Source organism: Pistacia vera, unplaced genomic scaffold, assembly GCF_008641045.1.
Source record: "Pistacia vera cultivar Batoury unplaced genomic scaffold, PisVer_v2 Contig524, whole genome shotgun sequence".
Lineage (NCBI taxonomy): Eukaryota > Viridiplantae > Streptophyta > Magnoliopsida > Sapindales > Anacardiaceae > Pistacia > Pistacia vera.
In genome coordinates this window covers 34,504-56,786 of record NW_022196362.1, presented here as the reverse complement: position 1 = coordinate 56,786, position 22,283 = coordinate 34,504, and the positions used below count along the sequence as shown (strand labels likewise).

The 22,283-nt window shown below is 35.5% G+C and overlaps 2 protein-coding genes, 1 long non-coding RNA gene and 1 pseudogene across 3 annotated transcripts; all 4 read left to right on the top strand.

Annotated features, from left to right (window-relative positions):
• Nucleotides 1-2,106: 2,106 nt before the first annotated feature.
• LOC116106906 lies at nucleotides 2,107-5,329 on the top strand. Its single transcript, XM_031393214.1, has one exon. The coding sequence runs from the start codon at nucleotides 2,496-2,498 to the stop codon at nucleotides 4,953-4,955; it is 2,460 nt and encodes an 819-aa protein (XP_031249074.1). The 5' UTR covers nucleotides 2,107-2,495; the 3' UTR covers nucleotides 4,956-5,329.
• Nucleotides 5,330-6,495: 1,166 nt separating this feature from the next.
• Nucleotides 6,496-10,388, top strand: LOC116106882 (nuclear transcription factor Y subunit C-1-like). Its single transcript, XM_031393180.1, has 2 exons — nucleotides 6,496-7,392; nucleotides 10,101-10,388. Exon 1 carries the CDS (start codon nucleotides 6,702-6,704, stop codon nucleotides 7,389-7,391), a length of 690 nt encoding a protein of 229 aa, XP_031249040.1. The 5' UTR covers nucleotides 6,496-6,701; the 3' UTR covers nucleotide 7,392; nucleotides 10,101-10,388.
• A 2,959-nt stretch (nucleotides 10,389-13,347) lies between these two features.
• LOC116106912 lies at nucleotides 13,348-14,919 on the top strand. The gene is made up of 2 exons (XR_004124366.1): nucleotides 13,348-14,068; nucleotides 14,632-14,919. It is a non-coding gene; the product is annotated as an uncharacterized LOC116106912 (long non-coding RNA).
• Nucleotides 14,920-18,096: 3,177 nt separating this feature from the next.
• On the top strand, nucleotides 18,097-20,843 carry LOC116106827 (annotated as a pseudogene).
• Nucleotides 20,844-22,283: the final 1,440 nt, after the last annotated feature.

Below are 22,283 nucleotides of genomic sequence, written 5' to 3'. Positions count from 1 at the left end.
CGAGTAATGCTGTTGCAGAACATATGGTAAATGAGATCTTAAACGCAGTGCATTTGATCTAATGTTGTAGCAAAAAATGATAAGTTGCATTTGTATGCAAGACTGTAAACTCTTCTGATTCATCTTCACTTGCTGTTTCTGATTAAGCATAGAATTGGATTATTTCTTCAAGAAAATCTCGATAGCCACATTATTCATGTTTGGATTTCAACCCTGCCAGTGAAATGTTTTAAGGAGTAGCATTATGGTGCTGTATCTGGTTATGTTTGAAAGTATTATTGGGTGGTAATGGTATGAGACAGATTAATTTGAACTACTGATAAATGCATTGAATGCAAAGTCTATTTGTCAACAAAATTCAGAGCATAAGGGAGAAGCAGTAATTTCTTTAATGTGCTGAATTCCTGTATCTATAGAACTTAGTTAATTCATTACCTTCATAAATTTAAAAAAACTTGACCCTGGTGAGGAAAATCCATGCTACATCAACCTAGATTTCTAAATATGGATATAATGAATATGATATTGCCCAGAGTTTCCTCAATATGAACTTCTTAGATTCCAAGAATTAAATTGATCTTTATCCTCAACTAGTTTTTTTAAAGAATTAAAAAATTAAAATAAGAATATAAATTCAAAATTCTTTAGATAACTTGCAATATGATTTATATTTCAACAAATTTATTCTAGCCAATTAGGATATACATTATACAATAGTAAAGCATTTAGCACTTCAAAGCAAGAAAAAATCATTATATGCGTTATTTGTTACCTAGAAATTCCCACTAATTAATTTTCCATAATTAGCCAACCTGGATTTTTAAAACTTTTATAACCTGAGTTAAAATAAACCATTGTTAAGGTTTTACCATTATACACAAATAGTTTTTTTTTTTTTTTTTTTAAATATCCAACAAAAATACAAAATACTTGGAATATGGAAAACCCCATATTACCTTTTTTGTTTAATTAGTATATTATATTATAAATATGCAAAAAATTATGCATTTTCTTTTTCTAGTAGTGGGTTTTAATATTTTTCTCTTTTTGGGAATTTCTTTTATTTTTTATTTTTGGCTCTGGGTGGTAAAAATAAAATACCCAAAAATCAAAATTGAGGTAGAATTCATCAAGGCGTCTCTTTGATCAATTCACTGAAATGGGTAACTTAAATTACATTTTTTTCTCCAAATTTATGTGAAAATGTATATGTTTATTGCTACGCTCGAGATTGTTAACTGGTGATAGAGACCTTTTAATTTTTAGGGTTTTAGTCAAAATCATTAAAAAGAGTTACTCGAATGTGAAAGCTAATATAAGATTACTGGTTTATTGTTTCCGGTAAATTCTGCCAAAACTCAAGTGAAACAGAGAAGCGGGTGTTTGTCACCTCCATTTCTCTTTGCTCTTTCTTTTTTTTTTTTTAATTCAATTTTGAATTGGGTTGTGGTTTGTCTACTTTGGATTGTTTATTTATCTGAATTGTATGATGACTGAGTATTATAGTTATAATGAGCAAAGAGAATTGTGTGTTTTGTTGCTGAGAAAGCATGAAAAAGATGAAGAACTGAAATGTCTTTTGCCTGTCATATGAATGATAACTTGTCATGAGATTTTGAGATTCTTCATTTTGTGAATGTTTTTCCATTAGACATACAGATAACTGATATATTTGTTTTATCATCTGCTATTGGTATGTTTCATGATTGTTGTGGAACAATGTGGGTGGAATTTTACATATGTTTTTTAAACAATTTTCTATTTTCAAGCTTGTTATGTTTTATTTTGAAAGTTCGGTACTAAAAACTTTCCCGCGCTTTCCATTGGATCATTTAATAGAAAATCTTCTATAGATGAATCTCAGAGAAGCATTCAATAGTATGGAAATTGCGTTTCTTAAACAGTTTTGTATTTCAAGTCCGTTATGCTCATTTTGGAAGTTCGGTACTCAAATTTGTTGAATTTCATAAAACTTTCCCGCGCTTTTTCCATTGGATCTTTCTATAGAAAATATTCAATAGACGCATCTCAAAAAGCATTGAATAGTATGTATATTTACATGTATTTATAAACAATTGTGTATTTTCAAGTCTGTGATGCCATTTTTGGAAGTTCGGTATGCAAATTTCTTGAATCTCATAAAAACTTTCCCACGCTTTCGATTGGATCATTTAATAGAAAATCTTCAATTGATAGATCTCAAGAAGCATTTAATACTGCTGCTATTATTGTATTAGTTATTCTGTATGATCATAGTTGTTTATATTTGTTGTGTACGAATAATTATGGCCGTATTTTTCGGTGTAAACTTCACTTCTTCATTCCTTCTTTGCTCATATCCTTTATTATGTTGCCGTATTAGGGCTTGTACAATTGAAGGCAGCTCCTTAATAATTCAGTGCTATTACCGGCATGTAGATCAAGATTCTGCTGGCTGAGTTTTTGTTGATATCCTAGCCGACTCAGATAAGCAAAGACTGAAAAATATAGTAAAAATGTCTTGCAATAAAGACGAGGCCATGAGGGCCAAAGAGCTGGCAGAGAAGAAGTTTGCAGAGAATGACATTTATGGAGCAAAAAGGGTTGCTTTAAAGGCCCAAAAGTTGTATCCTGAGCTTGATGGTCTCCCTCAATTTTTAGCAGCACTGGATGTGCATATTTCTTTTGGTGAAAGAATTAACGGAGTAGTCGATTGGTACGGGGTCCTTGGTGTAGGACCATTGGCTGATGATGACACAATCCGCAAGCATTACAGAAAACTTGCTTTAGTTCTCCATCCTGATAAAAACAAATCAGTAGGTGCAGAAGGCGCTTTTCAAATATTATCTGAAGCCTGGAGTTTGTTATCTGATAAAACCAAGAGAATTGCCTATGACCAAAAGAGGTATGCTCAAGTTTCAAATGTGAAATCATCATCATCAGTGCCTGCTGGTGAGAATGGTTTCTGTAATGTCTCCAACAATATTAATTTGAATGTGAGAGATCAGAGGTGTGCTACTTTTGCCAAGCACCCCTCTCCTCATTTTCGACCTAAACCTAATACCTTTTGGACTACCTGCAATGCTTGTAAAATGCATTTTGAGTACCTTAGAACTTATCTCAACCACAATCTTCTTTGCCCCAACTGTCGTCAGCCCTTTGTGGCTATTGAGACAACACCCCCACCTTTGAATGGTGGTATTTCCTCTGCTCCCTGGGCTAGCTATGTGCAGCAACATAATTCTAGTCAGACTACGGTGATTGAAAACTCATACGGTCTGGGGAGGAAACCGGCTCCTGCTACAAAAATGAGCTCAGCAAGTTCTTCTGGTGTTGACCTATTAAAGAAAGCCTTTCAATCAGGTGCGTTCTCGAACTCTGGCAGTGCCAGCTGTGCAGTAGCACCATCTATTTTGGCTGGTCAAGCTGCAAGTGGGATTCAGTTATCCCATGGACAACTAAAGCGAGGTCGTGAAGATGCAGCAACAGCTTTCATGAGAGGGGAAGCATTCCAAGTAAAGACTCATGATCTGAAGAAAGGAGTTTTTGGCTTATCTACTGGGTCCTCTTCTGCTGGTTTCAGTTCTGTGACAAAAGTAGATAGGCCTAAAAAGAAAAGACGCAAAGATGAACATAGGTTGAATAATATTGAAAGAGAGATGGCAAATCAAATTTCCTCCGGAATTGGGGGAGTTGGCGTGCCTGGTTCTGAAAATGGTATCTTCAAAACAGTAAAGATGAAAATTGCTGGAATCCAAAAATCTAATAGTAGTCGAGAGTTGTCACAGCTAGATATTCGGAGTATGTTGATGGGTAAAGCTAAGAAAGAGATTTGCAGAAAGCTTGACGAATGGAGCATGGAGTCGATGTTAAAGACATCACATGAATCAAGGAGTATTGGTAAGGAGATCAAAGAGAAGAAAGAAAGGCAAAAAGATAATGTGAATGGTCTGGAAACTGATGCAAAAGCATGTTCGGAGCTCTTGGATACCAAGACCGGTGTTCAGGCTGAAAAGCCGTCTCTTGCTAAGTCTGATATTGAGCCTGGTAACAAGGACATGGATCCAACATCCATGAGTGTTCTGGATCCAGATTTTCATGATTTTGACCAGGATCGTACAGAAAAATCATTTGGTGAAAACCAAGTTTGGGCTGTTTATGATGATGATGATGGGATGCCTCGTTATTATGCTATGATTCACAGAGTGATATCATTGAAACCCTTCAAAGTGCGAATCAGTTGGCTTAATTCCAAAAGCAACAACGAGCTGGCCCCATTAAATTGGGTTGCTTCGGGCTTTCCCAAGACTAGTGGAGAGTTTTGGAGAGGCAAGTATGAAGTCAATAACTCTCTTAATTCTTTCTCACATAAGGTTAGATGGGCAAAAGGCACAAGAGGGGCCATTCAAATATATCCTCGGAAGGGAGATGTCTGGGCACTGTACAGGAACTGGTCCACTAATTGGAATGAGCAAACTCCAGACGAAGTCATACACAAATATGACATGGTGGAAGTGCTAGAAGATTACAATGAGAAGACGGGTATCACTGTTATGCCCCTCATTAAAGTTCCTGGTTTGAAGACAGTGTTTCGCCAGCCTCTGGAGCAAAGTAAAACTAGAAGAATTCCAAGAGTAGAGATGTTTCGGTTCTCTCACCAAGTTCCTTCTTACTTGCTCGCAGGTCATGAAGGCCATAATGCTCCTAAGGGTTGCTTGGAACTTGATCCTGCATCCACACCTTTGGAACTTCTTCAAGTGTTAACTGAAGCTCACCTGGAAGAGATGGAAGCTACAGGCAAAGGTAAGGAAGAATATCCGTCGGAGTGTGTGAAAAATATCGAGGAAGAAGAGCTGGTGAAGAATGGCAAAACCAAGGAAAAAATCATTGCAGAAGATGTGCATAAAAAAGTTGATACAGAAAGGAAGGAAATTAGGGAAGAAAAAAAGATGTTGGTGTACAAACGGAGACGATAGCGAAATCAGGAAAGATTCAGGGTATTGAACTATTACCAATTCAGCTTTTTTGAGTATATGGGCTAACCGAAGAAGAGAATACTTATTGAAATCAAACACAATGCTAATCTTAGCAGTTCTGTTTTTGCAAAGACAGGGTTGGAGGGTAAATTAGACTTGTTTGGTTAATGGTAATTTAAATCTCCATGGCATATAAGAAAAGTCCCTTATTTGAAAGAGGAGTTATTATTATTTTTATGGTTTTTAGACACCCTCTTAAAGTAAAAAATCTTCTATAGCTGGTGAAGTTGATGTGCCCTGTATCTGCAATTTATATTCAAAATTTTGATGCACAGATTACTTTTGCAATCCTTGTTCTCGACCTCATTGGAAACTTTGGATGTAGTTCCATCTAATATTCAGCCTTGCTGCAGAAGTGTATTTCTCTTTAAATATGTGGTATAAAGAGAAATAATTTTTAAGCACTGCTGGATTGACTGCAATATTGCTAAATATTTGACTGTAGATTTGGTCAACTTATAGAAAGATATCATTGGCATAGCATTAATAAAAAAATGGCTTTTGGCTGGGAATTTATTAATGATCATTGGAGAACAAATATATTTGAGGGAAATTGAAAACCTTGTGAGAGAGGAACATATTCCCTCGTTATTATTAACCTATACTTTATAAATATAAAGTTGTTATTATTTTATTAGTGGAAAATTGTTTTAAGACTTGAGTTCACAATGTGGATCAATACAAACAAGTTATATATTTATGATTATGATCGAATTAAGGAGGTTTTATAAGTGAAGAAGGGAAGTGGGCATAGAATTCTAAAAAATAAAGTAGGTAAAAGCATAATTCAACCTGTGAAATTGTGGTACATGCATTTCTAGTATGTATGTTTGAAGGTGAGGAATATTAGTTTAAATAAATTTATTTAAAGAAATCAACAACTTTAAGGAGTGGTCCCTGGTCAAATATTTGTTTAAAACAAAGTGGTTTGCCTTAAAATTTTTATATTTGAGATGGGTGATGGTCCTTGTTAGCTTCAATTGAAAACCATACTGTAACGAAAGATGGGTTGGGTCGGTCAATACTCACAATAATATGAAAAAGGAAAAAAAAACTATAATTTAAATAATATATCATTTTAAAAAATATTATATTATTATTATTATTTTTTTGACATCAGAATAAACATATAACTGTTTCAACTAATCTTTTAAACTTTAAAATTATAAATAAAATAAGAGTTTTAGTAACTATCCCTATTAGCAATTGAGGAGATACGCAAACTTATGACCTTATAAGTAATACATTCAAAAGTCTTTATCAAATCACTATATCATTAAGAAATAATTAGAATATTGTATTTTTTGTAACTATAATTTAAGAAAAGCTATACCATTTAGAAAAAGAAAAACAATAATAAAAACTAACAAACTTAAACTTGAAGAAAGACAATAAATAGATTAAAGACAAACTGAACAGAGAAACGTGGAGAAGAGAATCTAAAAATCTTATTAGTTAAATACAAAATAACAACTCTCCTCTCGCTTGTACCTTATCCCATCCTCTCTCTCCCAAACAAAATCCCAACCGTCCATTCCTTCCTTCATCTCTACCTCCTGCAAACACATCTCCCACATCCGATCAAACAAACTCACATCTGTCCACATTTAAATCATCAAACAAACATCACCAATCCACGATCATCCATTCATCATCATCAAAAATCTTAATCATAATCAAAATCCAATGGAGAATACCCAGCAAGGTCAATCCTCCTCATACCCACAACCCCAACCTCCTTCCTCTGCTGCTGCTGCTGGCGCGCCTTTTCACCATCTCCTTCAACAGCAGCAACAGCAGCTCCAAATGTTTTGGTCTTACCAGCGTCAAGAAATCGAACAAGTCAACGATTTCAAGAACCACCAGCTCCCTCTTGCTCGTATCAAGAAAATCATGAAAGCCGATGAGGACGTTCGCATGATCTCCGCTGAAGCCCCTATTTTGTTTGCCAAGGCTTGCGAGCTTTTCATTTTGGAGCTCACTATTCGCTCCTGGCTTCACGCTGAAGAAAACAAACGAAGGACTTTACAGAAAAACGACATCGCTGCGGCCATTACTAGGACTGATATTTTTGATTTCTTGGTCGATATCGTGCCTAGAGATGAAATTAAGGATGAGGCTGCCGGATTGGGAGGGATGGTGGGGACCACCGCCAGTGGAGTGCCATATTATTATCCGCCCATGGGCCAGCCCACGGGTGCTGCTGGGCCTGGAGGGATGATGATTGGTCGGCCCGCTGTTGATCCTACTGGAGTTTATGTTCAGCCGCCCAGTCAGGCTTGGCAGTCCGTGTGGCAGACAGCGGGTACTGGAGACGACGGCTCTTATGGGAGTGGAGGGAGCGCTGGCCAAACTAATCTTGATGGCCAAAGCTAGGGTATGTTTTTTTTATAGCGATCGTTCTGCGTGCCTTTTGTTTTGGATTTTTGTGCATTTTTTTGTTGTTTCAAATTTTATTTTTGATTGTCCATTTTTTGTTTTTTCTTTGATGATTTTGCTTTTCGGTGGAGGGTTTGGTTTAAAGTAATTAGTTATTTGAAGTTTCGCAGTGTAGGACAAGAAGCTGTTTCTTTTTGGACTGATATTTAACTAACATGATTTGGAATTTTCTAGGATTTCTCTATGACTGACATCAACTTAGTAGATTTGTGTCCTAGGGTTTCTAGTTGTTGTATTTCTGTAAATCTAATCATTGATTTTCATTGAAATTACAAGTGCTGGTATGGGATTGTGATGAAGTTTCAAAGTCATTAATGCATGCAATTTTCAATCACATTTGTTTGTGTTGGTGTTGCGGAAATGCATTAACAGATGTGAAGAGGCTGTTTGTGTTCCTCCTTTAAATAAATAAAATAAAAATATAAAGGAAAGAAAACACACACACACACACACACAGCTACTCACATTGACTAACAATTGTTTTGGGGGAACTGTTAGAGGTTGAGGACGAAAGAGTGTCCAAAGAATTTGAGTTCTTTTGTAACTGTAAGCTGGATTTGAATCAGTTGTTGGAAATGATTGTCTTAGAGGAAGAATCAGAGAATGAATTGTTAAACAGCTTGAGAAATTCTATTCAAAGAAAGAGGGAAGCTTGTGAAATTTCCTTAGAGTGGTTACATGTGAGAGAGCTCTTTATGGAAGGGAGAGTTTGTACTTTGTACTGGCCACAAATGGTTCATGTTGAAGTGCTGGATATAAATTGTTCAGATAAAGTGGTTTTAGGAAATGTTATTATTACAATAGGTTAGTAACTAACCTTAATCAAAAGGATATGGGACACTAATGAAGAATTATTTGAGAAATAATCTAGTGAGCTTCCTTTTTCATCATTTACTGAAACAAGACTGGTTGAAACGGTGGATTGGTAATTGACATTTTAAACTTAAATATAGGTAACATGTAAATATATCTCCACTACTTGTTGCATTTTCTATGGCAGATATGGTTCTTTGTATCAGTTAACTTTTGAATTTTGAATGGTTAGAAATTAGAGACATGTAAATTTTAGTTACTTTAGTTGTTGTGCTTGAGTAGCTTCTAAACCATATTAAGCTGTCTCCTGCAAAAGTTGAGAGATACTTTGGGCTTCATAACTCAACCAAGCCGGATTATGGATATGATATTACCTTGGCAAGCTTGAGCACTTTATTTTTTGGCTTGGTGCCCTAGAGAGGATCAAGAATGCTACCTTCTTGAAAACTGAGTTTGCTCTGCAACTATGTTTTCTTTCTTGATTTTTGTCCTATCCTCTGTTGTTTGGCAGTCCACCATCCAATATCTTTCTGCCAGTGACAGGTCCGCATGATTGGTCCCATCAGTTAATTTTTGGCTTTAAAGGGGTTATAAGTTTAGGAATTCATGATAATAAACCGACAGAAGATGGACATTAGTCATTATTGTCTGCCATTTAAGCTTGTGCAGTTGTCAAACGGAGCTTTCTCTGAGTTTCTTAGTTAAACCCATGTTGTTTTTGGCTTGACTTTGACTTAAAGTTGAGTTCAGCTCCGGTTTAATATGACCAAGACAAGCCCCAAGTGGTTAAGTGTTATTTGGCTCTTCTCTCTGCCCTATAAATGAGGCAGTTTAGCTGGTTTATTATAGAATTTTCTGTGGAATGATATTTTCCTTCTTGAGATTGTCTGACCTCCTGTTTGCAATTAATAAACTTTAAGATCTTTTGTAATAATACAATGAGAGCTCACCGAACATGTAGGAAAGGTCAAGAGATTTCCAAAATAAAAAAAAAAAAGGGGGAGAAAATACAATTTGAAATGTGAATTTCAATCTTTTATACAATTTGAAATGTGAATTTCAATCTTTTTTGGTATTACAAATTGTGAATATCTGTTATAATGCTAGAATGTATGCTAGCTTTCTTAATCACAATGAACATCCTTCCAATTTGATTTGAAGCTATATTTATGTAGTTTGATCTTGAATTTGTAAGCTGAATATTGGCATACTACTAAGCAAAAGGCCATCATCAAGGTGCACCATATGGCGCACTTACAAGAAATTTAAGGTGGAAAAGTATTCAAATTTGTTTATGCTTATAGCCTTTGGCATTATGTTGTGCATAGCTTTATTTGTTATGATGATATATCACATATTTGCTGTGTTTTTAAAAAAATTATGGATAGTTTTCTTAGTTTATTCAAACTCCAAGACAAATAAATGCATTTCCTGTTCCTTTTATCATTGAAGCATGAGTTCTTTTCTATCATACAATGGGTATCTTGGTCTTGTTTGTGGCGGTACACAGTGGTCCATACATGTTGACTTTTTAAATTGCCTATTGAATGAGATTTCAAGTTTGGCAAGGGATGTCTTTAGGTAATTACCATGGTTCCTTGGGAATTTTTGAATTGGTTGCGGAAAGATGGGATGAATCAGTATATTATATCCCATAAGGTTCTTAATTGTTTGGAACTCAGGTATTAGGAAAAAAAGTAAATTCTCTTTTGACCAAATTGCACCAAACATTTGTGAAAGTAAAAGTGCTCTAATAGTTCTCGTTCATGTCATTTGCTGTTTATCAAGGTTTGTAACCGATCAATCTCAAATTATTCTTCCTGTTTTCTGCAGCTAAGCAACTGGTGTGCTGATGATAAGGTACTCTCTGGTGTGGTAGAAGGCACTGAAGCTCAGCCAGTGCCTTAGGAATTTTGCTTACGAAATGATTATATATGAACTTGCCTGTATTGTTTATGGAGACTACTTTCACATGTGATGACTTCATTAAAAACTTGTGAAAACTTTTAACTTGATTTAGTGCAGCGAAACTATTGCTGTCATGACTTGCCTAATCTATATCTAATGTGCAGTTCTGGATTTGTGAACCATTCGTTTTTCTAAATTATTCTGGATTGTTTATATTTATTCGGACTCAAATCCTAGTTGGTGTCGCATAGTTAGCGTTCCATTATTTCTCAATATATAAAAATAATTGTTCCATTTTATTTTTTATTTTTCTTTTTACTTGGCTGGGCCTTTAAGGTAAAGAGCTTGAATACGAAATATTATCTCCTTTATTTACCACCTTTTTTTAGCTTACATTTATATGATTGTACCAACTCAATTATATAAAGAAGATGGCCGAATGACATACACCTACCCAAGGTTTGCTATAAAGACAATGTGGTACTCAAATAGTTTGGAAACAACAAACGGGTACCTTTCGTCATTCTTTATCAGTGATTTTCGTCTGCTGAAGGGTAACATAGTAACCTTATGTAGAGTTGTAAAGTTATAAATTTTAATTATCTTTCTCGGGGTATGGAGCGAAGCTTCTATTGGAAGATTCATTGGATGTTTGACACGTGTCTTCAATAGTTGACATTGAATAATAATAGAAAAAAAAAAAAAGAGTAAACAAAAAGTTGCGGCTTTGTTCTTTGTATGTGAAAAAGCTTAAGCAATTGAATGGCAACCATCGACAACGACCAGCAAAACAAAAACTAGCGAAAGGGGGGGACGAGTTAAAACCAGCCACCATGATGGAGTGAGCTTCATTGAACGGCAACGACATGTAAACAGAGACGATAGATGACGTGTGAGGGAGAGAATCGTCGAGAAGTGGCATAGGTGGAGGACGATTGAATATTGTACGACTGTGTCTATCCAACTCGCACTGCTTATTTTGGCACTGCTCTGGTATTTGAGATGACGGATTCTTCTTTGATATTTAGTTAAAATATATTAACTAGCCTTCCTCTACAGTGGGGGACAATGAATCCTGAGGACTATTTTGAGTACTTTGAATATATATACAAACGGTATTTTCCTACAATCATGTCCATTTTGTATTGCTTGAAGACACGACTATAGTGGAACTGGTTACTTCTTAATATTTTCAACAGTATTGCAAATCATGTACTATTTGATGGATCTAGTAGCTTTTCACTCAGCAATACTAATATGGGTTTCTATATTCACCAACTTGCATTAGATCTCATTTTTAAATTCACAAATAATCCAATTTTGAAAGTCTGGTGTGTTACGGTTCCCTTATTTTGAAACTCTAATGTTAAGTACTTAATTTAATGCATAGAGAGTTCTAAAACTCAAAACACAAAGCAATGGCTGATGACACTCAGCCCATTGATCTTATGTGCACTTGTTAACTATGAAAGATTTGTTGTTGTTCTTGGTTGTCGTAGGTGGTATGTATGTGTGTAGGGTTTTGCGAAAAGTATTTCCCGAGTGAAAGTAACTATGAAAGACTTCTTGTTGTTCTTTGTTTTTCATATTTCAGTGCAGTAGTAAGTCGGTTTATGTTTGGTTCGCAGGATTTGGAAGTCATATATTTCTAAGTCATGTATTTCTTCTTTATAAATTTGATTTGTTTTTGGACAGGTCTGTAGTTAATTATTCAAATTTTTGGTTAGGGAGAGAAGGAATTGGCCTCTTTTTGAATTTTTGGACAGGTCTACAGTTACACTATATTTAAGTCTATCTTCAATATTCATCTTTCCTTTCCAATGATTTAAGAGAATTTTCAGTGGTTTGCCTGTATTGTAGACAAGGCTCAAGAGTTGTCAATATTTCTATCATATAGTATTGAAACATTTAGAAAGGTTTTGAGGTGTTGAATTGAGCCAATAATGCCGCGTTATCGATAGTGCTCAAAATAGATATATACTATATTTTTATCTAGAAACGAGATAAACTCAAGTAGTGAATTGGATGGTATGATCCTTGGTTTTCAATCAAGAGGTTGGAAATAAGATTGTGGGATCTAGCAGTAATCCGTAAAGCCTAACTTCCAATGAGGTGCACATTTCAAGTGATCTATGGCTCATCAAAAATAAAAAAATAAAAAAACTTTGTTGTCTGTATTTTATCAGTTTATACTTTTGTGTTGTTATAAATTATCATTCATTGTGCTTTATCTTGGCAGGTTTTGGCCGCAATTTGTGAGGAGCTACCTCTAGATGGTGTTCTCTTAATATGTTGTTCAAGATTTTCGAAGAGCAACAGGCCATACTTCAAAAGCAATTAAATTTTGGAAGATGTAAACTCCACATATACCATGCTCTTGACTGAAAATGTGTTCTGGGTACGATGGATCACTTAAGCGATCTGGTGTATCGCTTAAGCGATCTAGTAGGTCTGGTAATGCAGTAGATAGATCGCTTAAGCGATCTGGTAAAAGTCTAGTGTATAGGAGCAGATCGCTTAAGCGATCAGTAAATGGCATAAGATCGTTTAAGCGTACACCTGGATATAAATTGTTCAGATAAAGTGGTTTTAGGAAATGTTATTATTACAATAGGTTAGTAACTAACCTTAATCAAAAGGATATGGGACACTAATGAAGAATTATTTGAGAAATAATCTAGTGAGCTTCCTTTTTCATCATTTACTGAAACAAGACTGGTTGAAACGGTGGATTGGTAATTGACATTTTAAACTTAAATATAGGTAACATGTAAATATATCTCCACTACTTGTTGCATTTTCTATGGCAGATATGGTTCTTTGTATCAGTTAACTTTTGAATTTTGAATGGTTAGAAATTAGAGACATGTAAATTTTAGTTACTTTAGTTGTTGTGCTTGAGTAGCTTCTAAACCATATTAAGCTGTCTCCTGCAAAAGTTGAGAGATACTTTGGGCTTCATAACTCAACCAAGCCGGATTATGGATATGATATTACCTTGGCAAGCTTGAGCACTTTATTTTTTGGCTTGGTGCCCTAGAGAGGATCAAGAATGCTACCTTCTTGAAAACTGAGTTTGCTCTGCAACTATGTTTTCTTTCTTGATTTTTGTCCTATCCTCTGTTGTTTGGCAGTCCACCATCCAATATCTTTCTGCCAGTGACAGGTCCGCATGATTGGTCCCATCAGTTAATTTTTGGCTTTAAAGGGGTTATAAGTTTAGGAATTCATGATAATAAACCGACAGAAGATGGACATTAGTCATTATTGTCTGCCATTTAAGCTTGTGCAGTTGTCAAACGGAGCTTTCTCTGAGTTTCTTAGTTAAACCCATGTTGTTTTTGGCTTGACTTTGACTTAAAGTTGAGTTCAGCTCCGGTTTAATATGACCAAGACAAGCCCCAAGTGGTTAAGTGTTATTTGGCTCTTCTCTCTGCCCTATAAATGAGGCAGTTTAGCTGGTTTATTATAGAATTTTCTGTGGAATGATATTTTCCTTCTTGAGATTGTCTGACCTCCTGTTTGCAATTAATAAACTTTAAGATCTTTTGTAATAATACAATGAGAGCTCACCGAACATGTAGGAAAGGTCAAGAGATTTCCAAAATAAAAAAAAAAAAGGGGGAGAAAATACAATTTGAAATGTGAATTTCAATCTTTTATACAATTTGAAATGTGAATTTCAATCTTTTTTGGTATTACAAATTGTGAATATCTGTTATAATGCTAGAATGTATGCTAGCTTTCTTAATCACAATGAACATCCTTCCAATTTGATTTGAAGCTATATTTATGTAGTTTGATCTTGAATTTGTAAGCTGAATATTGGCATACTACTAAGCAAAAGGCCATCATCAAGGTGCACCATATGGCGCACTTACAAGAAATTTAAGGTGGAAAAGTATTCAAATTTGTTTATGCTTATAGCCTTTGGCATTATGTTGTGCATAGCTTTATTTGTTATGATGATATATCACATATTTGCTGTGTTTTTAAAAAAATTATGGATAGTTTTCTTAGTTTATTCAAACTCCAAGACAAATAAATGCATTTCCTGTTCCTTTTATCATTGAAGCATGAGTTCTTTTCTATCATACAATGGGTATCTTGGTCTTGTTTGTGGCGGTACACAGTGGTCCATACATGTTGACTTTTTAAATTGCCTATTGAATGAGATTTCAAGTTTGGCAAGGGATGTCTTTAGGTAATTACCATGGTTCCTTGGGAATTTTTGAATTGGTTGCGGAAAGATGGGATGAATCAGTATATTATATCCCATAAGGTTCTTAATTGTTTCGAACTCAGGTATTAGGAAAAAAAGTAAATTCTCTTTTGACCAAATTGCACCAAACATTTGTGAAAGTAAAAGTGCTCTAATAGTTCTCGTTCATGTCATTTGCTGTTTATCAAGGTTTGTAACCGATCAATCTCAAATTATTCTTCCTGTTTTCTGCAGCTAAGCAACTGGTGTGCTGATGATAAGGTACTCTCTGGTGTGGTAGAAGGCACTGAAGCTCAGCCAGTGCCTTAGGAATTTTGCTTACGAAATGATTATATATGAACTTGCCTGTATTGTTTATGGAGACTACTTTCACATGTGATGACTTCATTAAAAACTTGTGAAAACTTTTAACTTGATTTAGTGCAGCGAAACTATTGCTGTCATGACTTGCCTAATCTATATCTAATGTGCAGTTCTGGATTTGTGAACCATTCGTTTTTCTAAATTATTCTGGATTGTTTATATTTATTCGGACTCAAATCCTAGTTGGTGTCGCATAGTTAGCGTTCCATTATTTCTCAATATATAAAAATAATTGTTCCATTTTATTTTTTATTTTTCTTTTTACTTGGCTGGGCCTTTAAGGTAAAGAGCTTGAATACGAAATATTATCTCCTTTATTTACCACCTTTTTTTAGCTTACATTTATATGATTGTACCAACTCAATTATATAAAGAAGATGGCCGAATGACATACACCTACCCAAGGTTTGCTATAAAGACAATGTGGTACTCAAATAGTTTGGAAACAACAAACGGGTACCTTTCGTCATTCTTTATCAGTGATTTTCGTCTGCTGAAGGGTAACATAGTAACCTTATGTAGAGTTGTAAAGTTATAAATTTTAATTATCTTTCTCGGGGTATGGAGCGAAGCTTCTATTGGAAGATTCATTGGATGTTTGACACGTGTCTTCAATAGTTGACATTGAATAATAATAGAAAAAAAAAAAAAGAGTAAACAAAAAGTTGCGGCTTTGTTCTTTGTATGTGAAAAAGCTTAAGCAATTGAATGGCAACCATCGACAACGACCAGCAAAACAAAAACTAGCGAAAGGGGGGGACGAGTTAAAACCAGCCACCATGATGGAGTGAGCTTCATTGAACGGCAACGACATGTAAACAGAGACGATAGATGACGTGTGAGGGAGAGAATCGTCGAGAAGTGGCATAGGTGGAGGACGATTGAATATTGTACGACTGTGTCTATCCAACTCGCACTGCTTATTTTGGCACTGCTCTGGTATTTGAGATGACGGATTCTTCTTTGATATTTAGTTAAAATATATTAACTAGCCTTCCTCTACAGTGGGGGACAATGAATCCTGAGGACTATTTTGAGTACTTTGAATATATATACAAACGGTATTTTCCTACAATCATGTCCATTTTGTATTGCTTGAAGACACGACTATAGTGGAACTGGTTACTTCTTAATATTTTCAACAGTATTGCAAATCATGTACTATTTGATGGATCTAGTAGCTTTTCACTCAGCAATACTAATATGGGTTTCTATATTCACCAACTTGCATTAGATCTCATTTTTAAATTCACAAATAATCCAATTTTGAAAGTCTGGTGTGTTACGGTTCCCTTATTTTGAAACTCTAATGTTAAGTACTTAATTTAATGCATAGAGAGTTCTAAAACTCAAAACACAAAGCAATGGCTGATGACACTCAGCCCATTGATCTTATGTGCACTTGTTAACTATGAAAGATTTGTTGTTGTTCTTGGTTGTCGTAGGTGGTATGTATGTGTGTAGGGTTTTGCGAAAAGTATTTCCCGAGTGAAAGTAACTATGAAAGACTTCTTGTTGTTCTTTGTTTTTCATATTTCAGTGCAGTAGTAAGTCGGTTTATGTTTGGTTCGCAGGATTTGGAAGTCATATATTTCTAAGTCATGTATTTCTTCTTTATAAATTTGATTTGTTTTTGGACAGGTCTGTAGTTAATTATTCAAATTTTTGGTTAGGGAGAGAAGGAATTGGCCTCTTTTTGAATTTTTGGACAGGTCTACAGTTACACTATATTTAAGTCTATCTTCAATATTCATCTTTCCTTTCCAATGATTTAAGAGAATTTTCAGTGGTTTGCCTGTATTGTAGACAAGGCTCAAGAGTTGTCAATATTTCTATCATATAGTATTGAAACATTTAGAAAGGTTTTGAGGTGTTGAATTGAGCCAATAATGCCGCGTTATCGATAGTGCTCAAAATAGATATATACTATATTTTTATCTAGAAACGAGATAAACTCAAGTAGTGAATTGGATGGTATGATCCTTGGTTTTCAATCAAGAGGTTGGAAATAAGATTGTGGGATCTAGCAGTAATCCGTAAAGCCTAACTTCCAATGAGGTGCACATTTCAAGTGATCTATGGCTCATCAAAAATAAAAAAATAAAAAAACTTTGTTGTCTGTATTTTATCAGTTTATACTTTTGTGTTGTTATAAATTATCATTCATTGTGCTTTATCTTGGCAGGTTTTGGCCGCAATTTGTGAGGAGCTACCTCTAGATGGTGTTCTCTTAATATGTTGTTCAAGATTTTCGAAGAGCAACAGGCCATACTTCAAAAGCAATTAAATTTTGGAAGATGTAAACTCCACATATACCATGCTCTTGACTGAAAATGTGTTCTGGGTACGATGGATCACTTAAGCGATCTGGTGTATCGCTTAAGCGATCTAGTAGGTCTGGTAATGCAGTAGATAGATCGCTTAAGCGATCTGGTAAAAGTCTAGTGTATAGGAGCAGATCGCTTAAGCGATCAGTAAATGGCATAAGATCGTTTAAGCGATCATGGTTATTTATACTCGATCGCTTAAGCGATCAAGTTATCGCTTAAGCGATCCAATATAAATAACCATGATCGCTTAAACGATACAGCAGACAATATAAGCGACTGTGCAGATTCTTTTTAAAATATTTAAACCCTTATCTTTCAAAACAGTAAAGATGAAAATTGCTGGATCCAAAAATCTAATAGTAGTCGAGAGTTGTCACAGCTAGTATTTGAGTATGGTGGGTAAAGCTAAGAAAGAGATTTGCAGAAAGCTTGACGAATGGAGCAGGAGTCGATGTTAAAGACATCACATGAATAAGGAGTATTGGTAAGGAGATCAAAGAGAAGAAAGAAAGGCAAAAAGATAATGTGAATGGTCTGGAAACTGATGCAAAAGCATGTTCGGAGCTCTTGGATACCAAGACCGGTGTTCAGCTGAAAAGATCGTCTCTTGTAAGTCTGATATTGAGCCTGTAAAAAGGACATGGATCCAACACCATGAGTGTTCTGGATCCAGATTTTCATGATTTTGACCAGGATCGTACAGAAAAATCATTTGGTGAAAACAAGTTTGGGCTGTTATGATGATGATGATGGGATGCCTCGTTATTATGCTATGATTCAACGAGCGTGATATCGTTGAAACCCTTCAAAGTGCGAATCAGTTGGCTTAATTCCAAAAGCAACAACGAGCTGGCCCCATTAAATTGGGTTGCTTCGGGCTTTCCCAAGCTAGTGGGAGTTTTGGAGAGGCAAGTATGAAGTCAATAACTCTCTTAATTCTTCTCACATAAGGTTAGATGGGCAAAAGGCACAAGAGGGGCCATTCAAATATATCCTCGGAAGGGAGATGTCTGGGCAGTGTACAGGAACTGGTCCACTAATTGTGAATGAGCAACACTCCAGACGAAGTCATCACAAATATGACATGGTGGAAGTGCTAGAAGATTACAATGAGAAGACGGGTATCACTGTTATGCCCCTCATTAAAGTTCCTGGTTGAAGACAGTGTTCGCCAGCCTCTGGAGCAAAGTAAAACTAGAGAATTCCAAGAGAGAGATGTTTCGATTCTCTCACCAAGTTCCTTCTTACTTGCTCCAGGTCATGAAGGCCATAATGCTCCTAAGGGTTGCTTGGAACTTGATCCTGCATCCACACCTTTGGAACTTCTCCAAGTGTTAACTGAAGCTCACCTGGAAGAGAGGAATCTACAGGCAAAGGTAAGGAAGAAATATCCGTCGAGTGTGTGAAAAATATCGAGGAAGAAGAGCTGGTGAAGAATGGCAAACCAAGGAAAAAATCATTGCAGAAGATGTGCATAAAAAAGTTGATACAGAAGGAAGGAAACGGGAAGAAAAAAAGATGTTGTGGGTCAAACGGAGACGATAGCAAAATCAGGAAGATTCAGGTATTGATCTATTACCAATTCAGCGTTTTTGAGTAATGGGCTAACCGAAGAAGAGATACTTATGAAATCAACACAATGCTAATCTTAGCAGTTCTTTTTTGCAAAGACAGGGTTGAGGGTAATTAGACTTGTTGGTTAAGGTAATTTAATCTCCATGGCATATAAGAAAAGTCCTATTGAAAGAGTAGTTATTATTTTTTTATGGTTTTTAGACACCCTCTTAAAGTAAAATCTTCTTAGCTGTGAGTTGATGTGCCCTGTTCTGCAATTTATATTCAAAATTTGATCACAGATTACTTTTGCAATCCTTGTTCTCGACCTCATGGAAACTTTGGATGTAGTTCCATCTAATATCAGCCTTGCTGCTGAGTGTATTTCTCTTTAATGTGGTAAAGAGAATAAATTTTTAAGCACTGCTGGATTGCTGCAATATTGCTAAATATTGACTGTAGATTTGGTCACTTATGAAAGAATATCATTGGTCGTAGCATAAAAAATTGGGAATTTATAATGATCATTGAGAAGAAAATATATTGAGGGAATTGAAAACCTTGTGAGAGAGGAACATATTCCGTCGTTATTATTAACCTATACTTTATATATAAAAATTGTATATTTTATTAGTGGAAAATTGTTTTAAGACTTGAGTTACAATGTGGATAAAAAACAAGTATATATTTGATTAGATTGAATTAAGGAGGTTTTATAAGTGAAGAAGGAAGTGGGCAACAATTCTAAAAATAAGTAGGTAAAGCATAATTCAACCTGTGAAATGTGGTACATGCATTTGTAGTAGTATGTTTGAAGGTGAGGATATTAGTTTAAATAAATTTATTTAAGAAATCAAAACTTTAAGGAGTGGTTCCCTGGTCAAATATTGTTTAAAAAAAGAGGTTTCCTTAAAATTTTATTTGAATTATGTCCTTGTTAGCTTCAATGAAAAACCATATACTAACAAAGATTTTAATATAAATAATATAAAAGAAAAACAAAACATAAAAAAAACATAAAAATATAAATGATAGAAATAAACATATAAAGTCAACTAATAATAAAATTATATAATTATAACATCTATAGCAAAAATACCAATTATGACTAAAGTATACTCAATCGATAATATCTAATAATGTATTTTGTAATATATTAAGATAAGCTATACCATTTAGAAAAAAAAAAAAAACATAAAAAAACTAACAACTAAACTTGAAAAAGACAATAAATAGATTAAAGACAAACTGAACAGAGAAACGTCGAGAAGAGAATCTAAAAATCTTATAGTTAAATACAAAATAACAACTCTCCTCCGCTTGTACCTTATCCCATCCTTCTCCCAAACAAAATCCCAACCGTCCATTCCTTCCTTCATCTCTACCTCCTGCAAACACATCTCCCACATCCGATCAACAAACTCACATCTGTCCACATTTAAATCATCAAACAAACATCACCAATCCACGATCACATTCATCATCATCAAAAATCTTAATCATAATCAAAATCCAATGGAGAATACCCAGCAAGGTCAATCTCCTCATACCCACAACCCCAACCTCCTTCCTCTGGCTGCTGCTGCTGGGCGCCTTTTCACCATCTCCTTCAACGCAGCATACAGCAGCTCCAAATGTTTTGGTCTTACCAGCGTCAAGAAATCGAACAAGTCAACGATTTCAAGAACCACCAGCTCCCTCTTGCTCGCATCAAGAAAATCATGAAAGCCGATGAGGACGTTCGCATGATCTCCGCTGAAGCCCCTATTTTGTTTGCCAAGGCTTGCGAGCTTTTCATTTTGGAGCTCACTATTCGCTCCTGGCTTCACGCTGAAGAAAACAAACGAAGGACTTTACAGAAAAAAGACATCGCTGCCGCCATTACTAGGACTGATATTTTTGATTTCTTGGTCGATATCGTGCCTAGAGATGAGATTAAGGATGAGGCTGCCGGATTGGAGGGATGGGGGGGCCCGCCAGTGGAGTGCCATATTATTATCCGCCCATGGGCCAGCCCACGGGTGCTGCTGGGCCTGGAGGGATGATGATTGGTCGGCCCGCTGTTGATCCTACTGGAGTTTAGTGTCAGCCGCCAGTCAGGCTTGGCAGTCCGTGTGGCAGACAGCGGGTACTGGAGACGACGGCTCTTATGGGAGTGGAGGGAGCGCTGGCCAAACTAATCTTGATGGCCAAAGCTAGGGTATGTTTTTTTTATAGCGATCGTTTTGCGTGCCTTTTGTTTTGGATTTTTGTGCATTTTTTGTTGTTTCAAATTTTATTTTGATTGTCCATTTTTGTTTTTTTTTGATGTTTTGCTTTTCGGTGGAGGGTTGGTTTAAAGTAATAGTTATTTGAAGTTTCGCAGTGTAGGACAAGAAGCTGTTTCTTTTGGACTGATATTAACTAACATGATTTGGAATTTCTAGGTTTCTCTATGACTGACATCAACTTAGTAGATTTGTGTCCTAGGGTTTCTAGTTGTTGTATTTCTGTAAATCCAATTGATTTTCATTGAAATTAGTGCTGTGTATGGGATTTGATGAAGTTCAAGTCATTAATGCATGCAATTTCAATCACATTTGTGTGTTGGTGTTCGGAAATGCATAACAGATGTGAAGAGGCGTTTGTGTTCTCCTTAAAAAATAAAATAAAAATATAAAGGAAAAAAAAACACACACACACACACACTAGCTACTCACATTGACTAACATGTTTTGGGGGAACTGTTAGAGGTTGAGGACGAAAGAGTGTCCAAAGAATTTGAGTTCTTTGTAACTGTAAGCTGGATTTGAATCAGTTGTTGGAAATGATTGTCTTAGAGGAAGAATCAGAGAATGAATTGTTAAACAGCTCGAGAAATTCTATTCAAAGAAAGAGGGAAGCTTGTGAAATTTCCTATAGGGGTTACATGTGAGAGAGCTCTTATGGAAGGGAGATGTTTGTACTGGCCACAAATGGTTCATGTTGAAGTGCTGGATATAAATTGTTCAGATAAAGTGGTTTTAGGAAATGTTATATTACAATAGGTTAGTAACTAACCTTAATCAAAAGGATATGGGACACTAATGAAGAATTATTGAGAAATAATCTAGTGGCTTCCTTTTTCATCATTACTGAAACAAGACTGGTTGAAACGGTGGATTGGTATTGACATTTTAAACTTAAATATAGGTAACATGTAAATATATCTCCCTATTGTTGCTTTCAGGCAGATATGGTTCTTTGTATCAGTTAACTTTTGAATTTTGAATGGTTAGAAATTAGAGACATGTAAATTTTAGTTACTTTAGTTGTTGTGCTTGAGTAGCTTCTAAACCATATAAGCTGTCTCCAGCGAAAAGTTGAGAGATACTTTGGGCTCATAACTCAACCAAGCCGGTACGGATAGATATTACCTTGGCAAGCTTGAGCACTTTATTTTTTGGCTTGGTGCCCTAGAGGGATCAAGAATGCTACCTTTGAAAACTGAGGTTTGCTCTGCAACTATGTTTTCTTTCTTGTATTTTTGCAGTCCACCATCCAATATGAGTGCCTGCATGATTGGTCCCATCAGTTAATTTTGGCTTTAAAGGGGTTATAAGTTTAGGAATCATGATAATACCGACAGAAGATGGACATTAGTCATTATTGTCTGCCATT

Bases quoted from the DNA above. Each gene is read 5' to 3' on its own strand.
- LOC116106906 (XM_031393214.1), top strand. From the start codon at position 2,496: ATGTCTTGCAATAAAGACGAGGCCATGAGGGCCAAAGAGCTGGCAGAG.
- LOC116106882 (XM_031393180.1), top strand. From the start codon at position 6,702: ATGGAGAATACCCAGCAAGGTCAATCCTCCTCATACCCACAACCCCAA.